Genomic DNA, 13,165 nt, shown 5'->3' with positions numbered 1-13,165 from the left:
CAACTTTTTGATTCTTTGATCTTTTGTATGTTTTTAGTCTCACTTTCATTTATTTTTGTTATGATCTTTATTTATTTCCTTCTACTAATTTCGGGTTAGATTTGTTCTTCCTTTTCTGGTTGCTCGAGGTGCATCACTGGGGTATTTGAAGTCTTGCTACTTTTTTTTTTGAGATGGAGTTTCGCTCTTGTCTCCCAGGCTGGAGTGCAATGGCGCAATCTCGGCTCACCACAACCTGTCTCCCAGGTTCAAGTGATTCTCCTGCCTCAGCCTCCCAAGTAGCTGGGCTCACAGGCATGCACCACCACACCCTGCTAATTTTGTATTTTTAGTTGAGACAGGGTTTCTCCATGCTGGTCAGGCTGGTCTCGAACTCCCGACCTCAGGTGGTCTGCCCACCTTGGCCTCCCAAAGTTCTGAGATTACAGGTGTGAGCCACCGTTCTCGGCCGCTACTTTTTTGATATGTGTGTTTATTGCTATAAACTTCTTGCTTAGTGCTGGTTTTGCAGTATCCATAGATTTTGGTATGTTGTATTTCCCTTTTCATTTAAGAAGGTATTAGTCAGGGTTCTCTAGAGGAACAGAACTAATAGGATAGATATTTATAAAGGGGAGTTTCTTAAGAAGTGTTAGCTCACACAATCACAAGGCTCCACAATAGTCTGTCTGCAGGCTGAGGAGCAAGGAAGCCAGTCTGAGTCCCAAAACTGAAGAACTTGGAGTCTGATGTTCAAGGATAGGAAGCATCCAGCATGGGAGAAAGATGTATGCTGGGAGGCTAAGCCAGTTTAGCCTTTTCACATTTTTCTGCCTGCTTTATATATTCTGGCCACACTGGCAGCTGATTAGATGGTACCCATCCAGATTAAGAGTGGGTCTGCCTTTCCCAGCCCACTGACTCAAATGTTAATCTCCTTTGGCACACCCAGGATCAGTACTTTGCATCATTCAATCCAATCAAGTTGACAGTATTAACCCATCACAAGTCCACCCCTTGTCAATACACGTCTCCTGAGATCATACATAATGTTCAAATAAGGACAATAATAAGGTCATAATTACGCCTAACATAATACAACTATCCTTCTTACAACCAGAAATACACCAGTCCCCAACCCAAATGCTATTACATAAAGTCAACAGAATTTAAATGCTGAAATGAAGTTAGTAAATCTTATGTCACATGATAAAGGAAAAAGAAAATAAAATGAATATATTTTTATAGTACAAGTTTATACATACACAAACATGTTTTTAACAAAAGGAGGAAATGCTCATGGCAGTTACAGTCTTTGTTTCTGTAACTGTTCACATGGTCATAGCTGGTATTGATGACTACCTTTTTCTACTACCTATTCTGTATTCCCTTTGCCTTCAGCAAGCACCTCAGCAGGTCCTATTTGTTTGTTTGTTTTTTGTTTTTGTTTTTTTCCTGGTGGAGTGACCCAAACCTTCATTCCTGAAGGGTCTGGTCTATATGTAGTCCTGCTGGATTGGGCTCTTTTAGTTTCCCATTGACCTTAATCACAGGGCATGGTAATACGAAGAGATGCCCTAATGGATCTCCTGTATTCCATGCATACTCTTCCTTACCTCCGTTGTGCAGTGATAGTCCGATTTCATCTTGATAGTCCCAGACAATCACCCCAGCCAACACTGTAACTCCCTTCTTAGCTTGTTGACTTAAAGGTAGGAGGAGCCCAAAGTGTCCAGGTGGCAATCTTAACTTCCAATTGAATGAAATCATTGTTGTATCTTCTTGTGGTAGCATTCCCCCTCTGGAACTAAGACCTCTAGGCCAGCTGTACGTAATGTCATGGGAACAGAAAGCAAAAATTTTGCTAGTGGATCACTAGGGGTAATGGTAAGTGGTACCACTTCCACTGTTAGATCTGACATACAGAGAAGAGCCATTAACAGGGCTCTTCAAAGATGCAGGTGCTGCCCTCACAAATCTATTTCACAAAGCACTGCTCAAGGGTATATCTTCTAGACCCACCCCACCCCCGGCCCCAAGCTGGGATAAGTAGGTCTAAAGTGACTAATCCATTCCACCAGCCCAATCTTCCTAAGCCTTTGGGTCCCTTCCTCTAAATTAAACCAAGGGAGATCAGGCATTTCCAGCTTGCTCACAGTGGGCCACCTTTTAATCCACATTTCAGCTGACCAAGCAAATACTATTAGAACCTTTTTTAACTCCCAGAGCTGCAACATTAAATGCAGAATCCCTACTTAGTAGGCCCAAATCAATAAATTCAGCCTGATCCAACTCTGTGTCTTCCACCATTATCCCACACTCTTAATACCCATCCATGCCTGTTCTCCAGATTACTGTTTATATAAATTAGAAAACTCAAGCAGTTCCTTTTGAATGTAGTGCACCACCTTGTGGATCACACTCTCAACCTCACCTCTAGGGGCCCCCCCAAGACTTTAGTTATAGTTCTAGAAGCAGGTAGGAGTATTGAGAGTGGCTTTTGAGGAGAATCGACATTATCTTGCCTGGCAACTGCCTCGGGATGTCATCACTGTTGCCCAGGCAGTGCAGGATTTATCTCCTCAGACAAAGGTGGAAAGGCTGATGGCAGCAGGGGTGGGGGGGGGATGTTGCCACTACTGGGAATGGCAAAGCTGTTTGTTCTGGCAAAAAAGGTTCATCAGAGTTTATAAGCTCAGTGTCCCCAGCTTCATCAGGGTCCTCCCACAGGTCCCCATTCCAAATTGCAGGGTCCCATTCTTTTCCAATCAATGCCCTCACTTTAACAGTAGGCTCCTGGCGAGGCTGAGCATGCACCTTTCATTGCAGGTCAGCAACTGATATGAGAACTTGTGCCTGTTTTTCCACAATTTCAGCTCTTTCTCTACAGGAGATAAGACTCCCACTCAGGGCAATCTTAACAGATTTGAGTATCTACTTCTGAAGCCAGGAGTTACAATCCCTGGGTTCATAATTTTCTTTCATTACTTTGTGCAGTGAACTTAAGAGTAACCAACCAACTTCATTATGTTCCTTGGTTCTCCACATATGGTCAAAGGTATTATGTATAGAGTCACTAAACTCCATGCCTCTCACGAGCAGTGAATCAGGAGTGTCAAAGGCATTTATTTTGCATAACTCTCTAAACAGTTCATGCCAAGGACTAACAGTGTTCTCCATACTATTAAAAGTAGAATCCTTAGCATTTTGAGGTCTAATCATATTAAGCAGCCAACTCCAGAAACCCCCAAACCAGTGAAAGAACTCCATCCTTAATCTGTTCCTCTAGAACCACTCCTGGTACCAAAATCTGTATTAGTCAGGATTCTCTAGAGGGACAGAACTAATAGGATAGATAGATATACATATAAAGGAGAGTTTATTAAGTAGTATTAACTCACATGATCACAAAGTCCCACAATATACCATCTGCAAGCTAAGGAGCCAGGAAGCCAGTCCGAGTCCCAAAACTGAAGAACCTGGAGTCTCTTGTTTAGGGGCAAGAAGCATCCAGCATGGTAGAAAGATGTAGGCTGAGAGGCTAAGCCAGCCTAGCCTTTTCAGGTTTTTTTTGCCTGCTTTGTATATTCTGGCCACACTGGCAGCTGATTAGATTGTTCCCACCCAGATTAAGGGTGGGTCTGCCTTTCCCAACACACTGACTCAAATGTTAATCTCCTTTAGCAGCACCTTCACAGACACACCCAGGATCAATACTTTGCATCCTTCAATCCAATCAAGTTGACACTTAGCATTAACCATCACAAAGAACTTTTGAATTTCCTTCTTAATTTCTTCATTCACCCATTGAATATTAGGAAGCATGTTAATTTCCGTGTGTTTTTGTAGTTTCCAAAGTTCCTCTCGTTACTGATTTCTAGTTTTATTCCATTGTGGTTAGAAAAGATACTTGATATGATCTCTACCTTTTAAAATTTGTTCAGATTTGTTTTGTTGTCTAACATATGATCTGTTTTGGAGAATGTTCCATTCGATGATGAGGATAATGTATATTCTGCAGTTGTTGGATGGAATGTTCTATAAACGTTTATTAGGTCCATTTGGTCTCAAGTTCAGTTTAACTTGGATTTCTTTTATTGTTGATTTTTCTGTCTGAATGATCTATTACTGAGAATGGGGTGTTGAAGTCCTCTCCTGTTATTGTATTGCAATCTTTCTCACCCTTTAGCTCTATTAATGTTTGCTTAATATATTACGGTGTTCCCATGTTGGAGGCACATATATTTACAATTGTTATATTCTCATTCCGAATTTACTCCTTTACCCTCATATAGTAGTTTACTTTGTCTCTTTTTATAGTTTTGACTTGTAATCTGTTTTATCTGATATGAGTATAGCTACTCCTGCTCTTTTTTGGTTTTCATTTACATGGAATGTCTTTGTTCATTTCATTTTTCAGCCTGTGTGTATCTTTATAGATGAAATGAGCTTTTTGTGGAAAGCACATAGTTGGGTCTAATTTTTTAAATCCATTCAGCCACTCTATGTCTTCTAATTGAAGAATGTAGTTCATTTACATTTAATACTATTACTGATAGGTAAGGACTTAGTATTGCCATTTAGTTAATTTTTCTCTGGTTGTTTTGTAGCTCCTATTTTCCTTTCTTCCTTTCTTAAGGGATATTACTTGTGCTAATCTTAGTACTGGATATTTGTTTTTGGTTTTCTGTGGGAGATATTGAAGCCTAATTGCTTCTTGCTTCTACTTAATTTTGGTGATGTTACCCTTATTCTTATTTTTATTCTTTTTTTTTTTTTTTTTTCTCTTTGAGACAGGGTCTCGCACTGTCGCCCGGATTGGAGTGCAGTGGCACAATCTTGGCTCATTGCAACCTCCATTTCCTGGGCTCAAGTGATTCTCCTGCCTCAGTCTCCCAAGTAGCTGGGATTATAGGTGTGTGCCACCACACCCCACTACTTTTTTTGTATTTTTAGTAGAGATGAGGTTTCGCCATGTTGACCAGGCTGGTCTTGAACTCCTAACCTGAGGTGATCCACCCGCCTTGCCCTCCCAAAGTGCTGGGATTACAGGTGTGAGCCTCCATGCCTGGCCACCCTATTCTTAATATTTAAAACAATCTAAAATTGCTCAGTTGATAGCTTGCATATTCATTTGATAACTTGCTTATTAAATTTCTCTCATTATAAAAGAGCATAGGTTTTTCTCTTGTTCAGCACTGAATCTCAGATACCTAGAATAATGCTTGGCACTTTGGATGAGTGGATTGTTGAATGATTTTTTAATATTTATTTTTGGCCAGGGGATTATGATTGATACCACCAAGAATATCATTTTTATCAGACTTAAACTAACCAAACAGGATCTCTCTCAGAAATCTTATTCTCTTCCTGGTTATTTTGGTGTATCCTTGACCTGTCTAGAATGTTTTGTTCCACTCAGGCAATACAATAACCACAGGAGATTTGTTCCAGGACACGCATTCCCACCCACCCCCTTCCACCCTCCTACCTATATTAAATGGTATAGTATTTGCATATAACTTATGCACATCCTCCCATATACCTTAAATCATCTCTAGTTTACTAATAATACTTCAATACAATGTAAATACTATGCAAATAGTGTTTATTGTATTTATACATTCGTAATGTTTTTATTGTTAAATAGTATCATTATCTTTTTTAAATTATTATTTTCAATTCATGTTGGCTAAACCTGTGAATTTAGAAGCTATAGATACAGAGGGCAGACTGTAATTCCTATACTCTTCGTTTACTTTGTGCCATTCCCTGTCCAATTTTCAGAATGACCAAATGTATTTGTTCTTGGATAGAGCAGAGGGAGACTGATATTGTAAACTATCTCTTAGAATACATTGGAGGAAAATGAGTTCCACTTTAGTCTAGAAGCAATTGCTCACATATCTTGTTCTATCCTGATTAACTTGTGAAGTTTCTTTTTTTTCCTGATTGCTTTCTACTAGAACTTTTGAAATGATGGAAAGAAAAGAAAATTTATTAATTTTATTCCTACAAGTAAAATAGCAAGTTTCTCTGGAAATAAAAAGAGTTTGTGAAGAAATTAGGTGATCATGGGGAGGCTAGGGAAACGTTCTAATTACAGTTCATTGAAGACAGGGTTACTATTTTAATAACATTTTACATTTTAATAACCCTGTTGAGACTTCTTTAAACTTTAGCTTCCTATTTTGTTATTGTTATCTTTTTCCTCATAGTAGTAGCTGATGATTTTGTCACATGATTGGCACATTTAAAGTCCTTAAAATCAAAATAATGAAGTTGGGGGAACATTAAAACTTAGGAAACTTCTTATTGCAAAGGTTGTTCTGAAATGAAGGAACCCCAGGGTATGAGGCAGGAATCTTAGTAGCAGGAAATGAATTTTGTCTTACATAAACAAAAATATATTTTTGGAAAAATACTAGATCAGGTCTTGGAATGGATAGAAGGAAAAGGAAAAAGCTAAGTAAACAAACTTCAGAAAGGCAAAACAAGGGCAGCTCTGGAGGGCCTTTCTTCTAGCGCATTACCATGCTATAAGGTGACCAAGCTCCAGTGAAGTTTGAGCTTCTGTCTTTCCTTGAATTTAAATTTCCCAGAAGTAGACTACCAGAGTGAATGTAACAGTGTGAGGCAAAATTTTTCCCTGTATTGTTTTTTCAATAAAAGCAACAAGATGAACTGAAGGAAAATTTTTTTAAAGTTATAATGACAATATGGGAAGAACTGGGGATGAGACTGAAATCAGTGAGCATATAATTATAATAATAGCAGACATTTGTTGAGCATTTACTGTGTTGAGTATTTTACATCCATTAACCTATGTAGTTATCATGATAAGTTTATGAGTTAAGGATAGTAATAACATATTTCACATTTGAGAAAACTAGGCTTAGAAAAAATAAGTAACATGTTGAAGGTAGCAGAGCCAAGTAGGAGCAATTAGGAGGCTGGTACAGTAATTCAAAGCAAGAAATGATAAGGGTCTGAACTAAGTTAGTGAAATAGAACCAAAAAGCGTAGAGCGTGATTACATAGAGAATGTAAAAAAACGGAGGAGTCAATAATAACTTCTAGGCATCTGGATCAGCAAGTGGATATATTTTTATTCAAACAGAGGAATAGTTTTTCTGGTGAAAGTGCTAGGAGACATTTAACAAGTTAGATTGTTAGTATAATACATTTTAATCGTCAGTGGGACTTGTCAACATGTCTGCTACTCTACTCTAACCCCCTTTCACTCTCTTCTCCACACAGAATTCCTTATCATTGCCTTCAAGCCCTTACGTCTCTTACCTCAACACATCGCTCTTTATCTTACCCAGCACACTTTAGACATTTAGGCTTTCTGCATTTCCTCAGTGGCAAGTTCCTTCCTTCCTCAGGATCATTGCACTGACATAGTTCTCTAACTGGAATGTTCTTTGTCAATAACTTGTCATGGTTCTTCCCCTCCTGTCATCCACTCCTGGGTCAGATGTCACCTCCTCAAAGAGACCATTCCTGAGCACCTTTCTTCCATGCCACCTTCCAGCTCCTTTCTGCTGCCTCCCACCCCCAAAACATTTGTTTTTTGCACTTATCTCTGCTCAAAATTGTGTTCATTTGTTGCTTAGCTTTTCAATTGCTATTTACCTCTTCTAGCTTGTAAACTCCATAAAGGCAGGAACCATCTACACATGAGGGCAGTCTGGAACGTACACAAACTCAATAAGTATGTGTTGAAAGATTAGAAAGTGCCGGGCGCGGCGGCTCACGCCTATAATCCCAGTGCTTTGGGAGGCCGAGGCAGGCGGATCACAAGGTCAGAAGATTGAGACCATCTTGGCTAATACAGTGAAACCCTGTCTCCGCTAAAAATACAAAAAATCAGCCAGGCATAGTGGTGGGTGTCTGTAGTCCTAGCTACTTGGGAGGCTGAGGCAGGAGAATGGTGTGAAGCCAAGAGGTGGAGCTTGCAGTGAGCCGAGATTGCACCACTGCACTCCAGCCTGGGCAACAGAGCGAGACTCTGTTTCAAAAAAAAAAAAAAATAGAAAGTCCTACGTGTGAACTCAGGGTGACTTATTAAACCATATATAAAACGCTTATGTCCTTGGTAACATGCCACAAGCCACAAATGTGAATAAACATTATGCAGATCCATAATTAGTAAACCTTGAACTTCTATAAAGAATTCACACAGAGTGATCCTATTGAAAAAATTATTAGTTTATTAAATCCTGTCATCTCCTTAGTGACAGATTTTAGAAACTGAAAATGTGGATACTTTAACTTGAGGAAAACTCATCTCTGGTCATTGTAAATTTCTGAACTTTGTCTTTTCTCTTAAAGGCTCAATCTCAAAATATCCTTCCAACAATAGGATTCAGCATAGAGAAATTCAAATCATCCAGGTAATCCACTTTATCCCTCAACAAAAAAGTTACTAGTGAAAAATAACAATATTGGTCTACCTGGTCATTCTTCCTACCCTTAGAGAAAGTTATTTGTTGTTTCAGAATCTCATAGGTATTAACGTATTTCTATCACTATGGTTGGTTTATTTTTCAGAATTTAGAGTTTAGACAAACTCTGATAACTTCACTAGCAAAGAAGTTTTTTATGTTATTTATTGCAAAATCATGTTTATATTAATACATTTATTTCATAGAACTTTTACTTGTAAATTGGCCCATGTTGAATATTGCATATGAAGGATAATTTCTTTGATTGTAAGTAATTTAAAATTTTAAGTAAAAGTTATGCTTTAGTTAGTTTATAATGTAGTCATGCTTTGCTTCTCTTTGTAGTTTATCATTTACAGTGTTTGACATGTCAGGTCAAGGAAGATACAGAAATCTCTGGGAACACTATTATAAGTAAGTACATCTGTGAATGTTGCTAACTAGATGTTTTTATTTTGCAACTAATAATAATTAGAAATCCAAAGAATTATATGACTTAGTTGTTTGGCTTTTTTTTCATGTAATTTATGAACATTTCCTAATTTTAAAAATATGTAATCAGACTCAACATTGTTTGTCAAATGCTTCAGGTCCTTCATGACTTCGGGCCTTTGCACGTACTATTCTCTCTGTTTTTAATGCCCTATTCTATCCTACTTCACTTCAGTTTAAGGTTAACATATTCCTGCTTTAAATATCAGCTAAAAAGTCATCTCCTCTGAAGTTTCACTGTTCTGCCCAGTTATTTTGTCCCTCCTGTTCACATGGCACTTTGTCCATTTCTATCTCTGTAATCATACTTACCATGTCTTGAAGTTATGTACCATAGCTGCCTCCCTAGTGGAAGTGTGAACTCCTCAAGGGAAGGGATTATTCATTATTCATATTATTTTCTCAAGACCTAGTATGATGCTCAGCATATAGACCCAGTAAATATTATTGACTAAATTTAGTTAAAAATAACAGTGTTGCCTAACAGTTGATCCATTGTTCTATGAATAATTTAAAATGAGCTATTTTTCAGCATATGCAAGTCAAGTGCTCACTAATTTACAGTTGGCCCTTCATGTCCTTGGGTTCTGCATTCCTGGATTCAACCAGTTGTAGATCAGAAATATTTGGGGGAAAAAATGCCAAAAAGGAAAACTTAAATTGCCATACACAAACTACTATATTGAAAGCACATGAACAAGGTCATGTGTAGGCATTGTATTAGGTATTACAAGTAATCTAGGGTGACTTAAAGAATATGGAAGAATTTGCATAGGTTATATACAAATACTAAGCCATTTTATATAAGAGACTTGAGCATCTGCAGATTTTGATATTTGAAAGGGATCCTGGAACTGATCCCCCAACAATACCAAGGGATGACTATACTGTAGACTAATGGCTGTCAAGTTACTAGGACCGAAATGTGTTATACCTTCTGGAGATTTGCATATGGTATTAAAATAAATATAAATTAATTCATTAGCTTCTAATATTGTTAGGACTCCATTTAAGAGCAATGTAATTCACTGTTAGAGTCTGAAACTTCAAAACGGTATCTCTTAACTAAACTCTCTTTTGTGATTATGAACTCCTGCCTTGAAATGGTATGTGATATTTACCATATAAGATTTAGATTTAGATTAACTCTTTCCTAATAATGTGAGACTAAACATTATATGGTATATATTTGGGATATGAACCAGAGGAGATTTATTCAAATTTTTTTTCAATGAGTCCTTCAATAAATTGAAGGCCTATTTAAATCATAGATCCAGAAGACTTCTGAGAGAGAGAGAAAAGAGAGTACTTCAGACACAAGGGTTAGTTTGGAAAAGGAAAAGTGGCATGTTTGTGGTATTCTGCATTAAATTCCTTAGGGAGATGTGTTTTATGTGTTTCTTGTTTGTTTGTTTAGGAAACCTGAATTTTCAGTACAGGATTTTTTAAATTCCTCCTCCAATTAGTTGATAAATGATTTCTTTTTAAAAATGTATTTAGCTACTTAAAAAATACTTTAATTTTAATTACAGAAATATATAGAGAGAGAAAATAGTAGGAAAGTAAAGTTTGTTTTTATTTGATTTTAACTCCTTTTTTCTTCATACTGTTTTTGGATGAAATTATGAATTCTAGAATAGAGTGGTTACATTGTAGATTGAATGGAGAATATGATTACTATTGAAAAATCAACAATAAAAGTAAATTTACTTTCTCTATTTTCATATTTTTCTAACTGTGAAAAAAAAAGTACATCTTGATCTATTAGACTGAAAAAGGTTACAAAGATTAATAAAGTCTGCTCTTGTCAAAGTGAGCCACTCCTGTGAGAATGTAGTATCTTTTTCGGGGTAATTTATTGATATCCGTTAAAATGAAAAATGTTTATAACCTACAGCAAGCATTTTTACTTTTAGAAAAGTATTCTATGACCAGGGCTTATAGGCAAAAAATATACATAGAAGGTTTTATGTTAGCGTTATTTATAACATTTTTATATCAATTATGTAAAAATGTTACTATCAGTATTTATCTTTACTATAAATATGTACTTGGTATATATAGAAAGAAGAAAGTTCTTAGTGGATTATGCACCAAACCATTAGTAGCATTTTTTTTGGAATAGTAGGATTATAAGGGAAGTTTACTTTCTTTAATTTTCTTTTCTTTTTTCTTTTTTTTCACATCCTCTTTGGTGAAGAGAGACATTTACTTTCTAACATATATGATGCCATAATAATATTATGTAATTTTTACATACTGTTTTTACAACATAAAAAGATAATAGTATGCAAAAATATAAGGAATATACATATTTTAAATTTGGAAAATATCGAAAAGAATATTGAAAACATGTTTCCCATAAATCTCACTGTTCATAAATTCACCATTGTCAGTCTTTTTGGTATCTTTCTTCTCCTTTTGAAATATATAACATATTCTTTATATAAATAAGGAAAAAGGAACCATCTAAATTATGTATCATGTATAATTTTGTATCTTGCTTTTTTCAATTAACATTCTGTGGTATGCATAAATCAGGAAAAACATGCAATAAATATAGCTAACGGCTGCCTAATGTTTTTTCACACAGCTTTGCCAAAATTTCTTTAACTATTTCTCTACTCTGGGATATGAAGGCTATTCTCAGTTTTTGAAAATTGTAACAGTTCCTCAGTCAAAATCTTGTTATATAAGTCTTAGCCCCAGTTCATGATTCCTTAGTATGAATTTCAGAAATAAAATCACTGGCTCAAAGTGATTGAACGTTTTTATAAATCTTGATAGATATTTCTGATTGTTCTGGTTTCTATATATACTGGTAATGTATGTCTCTGATAATCAGCATTGTCCTTTTTTAATGATAGGAGAAAATGGTATGTAAAAAGTTTTATTTTGTATATTCATTTGATCATTATTATTATTTTACGTTTATTTATTTTTTTTTTTTTTTGAGACAGAGTCTTGCTCTATCGCCCAGGCTGGAGGGCAGTGGCACCATCTCGGCTCACTGCAAGCTCCACCTCCCAGGTTCAGGCCATTCTCCTGCCTCAGCCTCCCCAGTAGCTGGGAGTATAGGCACCCGCCACCATGCCCGGCTAATTTTTTTTTTTTTTTGTATTTTTAGTAGAGACGGGGTTTCACCATGTTAGCCAGGATGGTCTGGATCTCCTGACCTCGTGATCCGCCCAATCACATTGAAGTTTAAAATCTTAATTTATGACTAGAATAAGTGATTTGCAAAAAAAGTACAGATGTCCAATAAATATATGAAAAGATATTGAACCTCACTGGCAATTAATGAACTAGATCAAGATAATATGCTGTTAGAGTGGCAATTATTGATAAGAATGATAGTAGCCAGTGCTGGCAAAGGAGTGAGAAAAGTACTGAGTCATGTAAATTGATATGGCATTTCTGGAGGACAGTTTGGAAATGTTTTTCTGAAACTTTAAATTATGTATGTAGTCCTAGAAATGTTACTCCTAAGAATAAATCTTAAAGCATCAAGAACTTTTTAAAAATAAAGGTATGTAGGAGGATATTTGCCTTAAAGTTTTTCATAATGATGAAAATTGAAAATAACCTAAAAGTCCAGCAACAAATGTTTGATACAATATTTGATGACACATCCATGCAGTGCAATACCTTAGAACCATTCAAAGAAGGTAGTGCAGAGGAATAATCAGTTATTTTTTAAGTGCCTGTATGATCCATCAGTGAATCCTTAACTAGTTCAATCACTGGTTATCAGCTTTTTAAAAAATCAAATAGAATAAAATAAAAGCTATTTGTAAGTATTTTTTCAGAAGACTTTCACTTAAAATATATCTATATATACTTATGTGTCTACTGTATCTTAATGCAAAATATATTTCTTACTATGGTTTATAGTAAAAAAAAAATTTGACAAACATTGATGTAGTGCTTTAGCATTTCGTATAAAAGTAGTAAAACCATAGTTGTAAAAAAAAAGTCGAGGAAATTTACATATATATTGCAAAGGCAAGGTATAATACAGGATTCCATTTTAAATACATATATAATTTATTCATATGTAATATATACAAAGTGTGGCTTTATACCAAAATATTAATAATTATTGCATCTGTGTAATAGGGTTATGGTATTTTAACTCATTTTCTCATATGCTGATATTTTAATGAAAAAATTACTCAATTTTTTTACAATTATGAAATAGCAAGTCATTAAATTTATTTTATTATCCAAATGAAAAGGTATTT

The 13,165-nt window shown here is 35.9% G+C and overlaps 1 protein-coding gene across 6 annotated transcripts in view; it reads left to right on the top strand.

Annotated features, from left to right (window-relative positions):
• LOC105477432 (ARF like GTPase 6) overlaps positions 1-13,165 on the top strand; it is a 38,321-nt gene that overhangs the window by 8,084 nt on the left and 17,072 nt on the right. For all 6 annotated transcript variants that reach the window (XR_984667.3, XM_024791438.2, XM_011733916.3 and 3 more), the window contains 2 exons: positions 8,317-8,378; positions 8,775-8,843. Coding sequence is in view for 5 of the 6 variants with exons in the window: in XM_024791438.2 (XP_024647206.1) it covers positions 8,317-8,378; positions 8,775-8,843 (131 nt within the window). In the remaining variant the exon portion in view is untranslated. The remainder of the gene's footprint in view (positions 1-8,316; positions 8,379-8,774; positions 8,844-13,165) is intronic.

Source organism: Macaca nemestrina, chromosome 2 (assembly GCF_043159975.1).
Source record: "Macaca nemestrina isolate mMacNem1 chromosome 2, mMacNem.hap1, whole genome shotgun sequence".
NCBI classification, from domain to species: domain Eukaryota; kingdom Metazoa; phylum Chordata; class Mammalia; order Primates; family Cercopithecidae; genus Macaca; species Macaca nemestrina.
The sequence above is the reverse complement of the archived record's forward strand: the minus strand, read 5'-3'. Positions and strand labels throughout refer to the sequence as shown.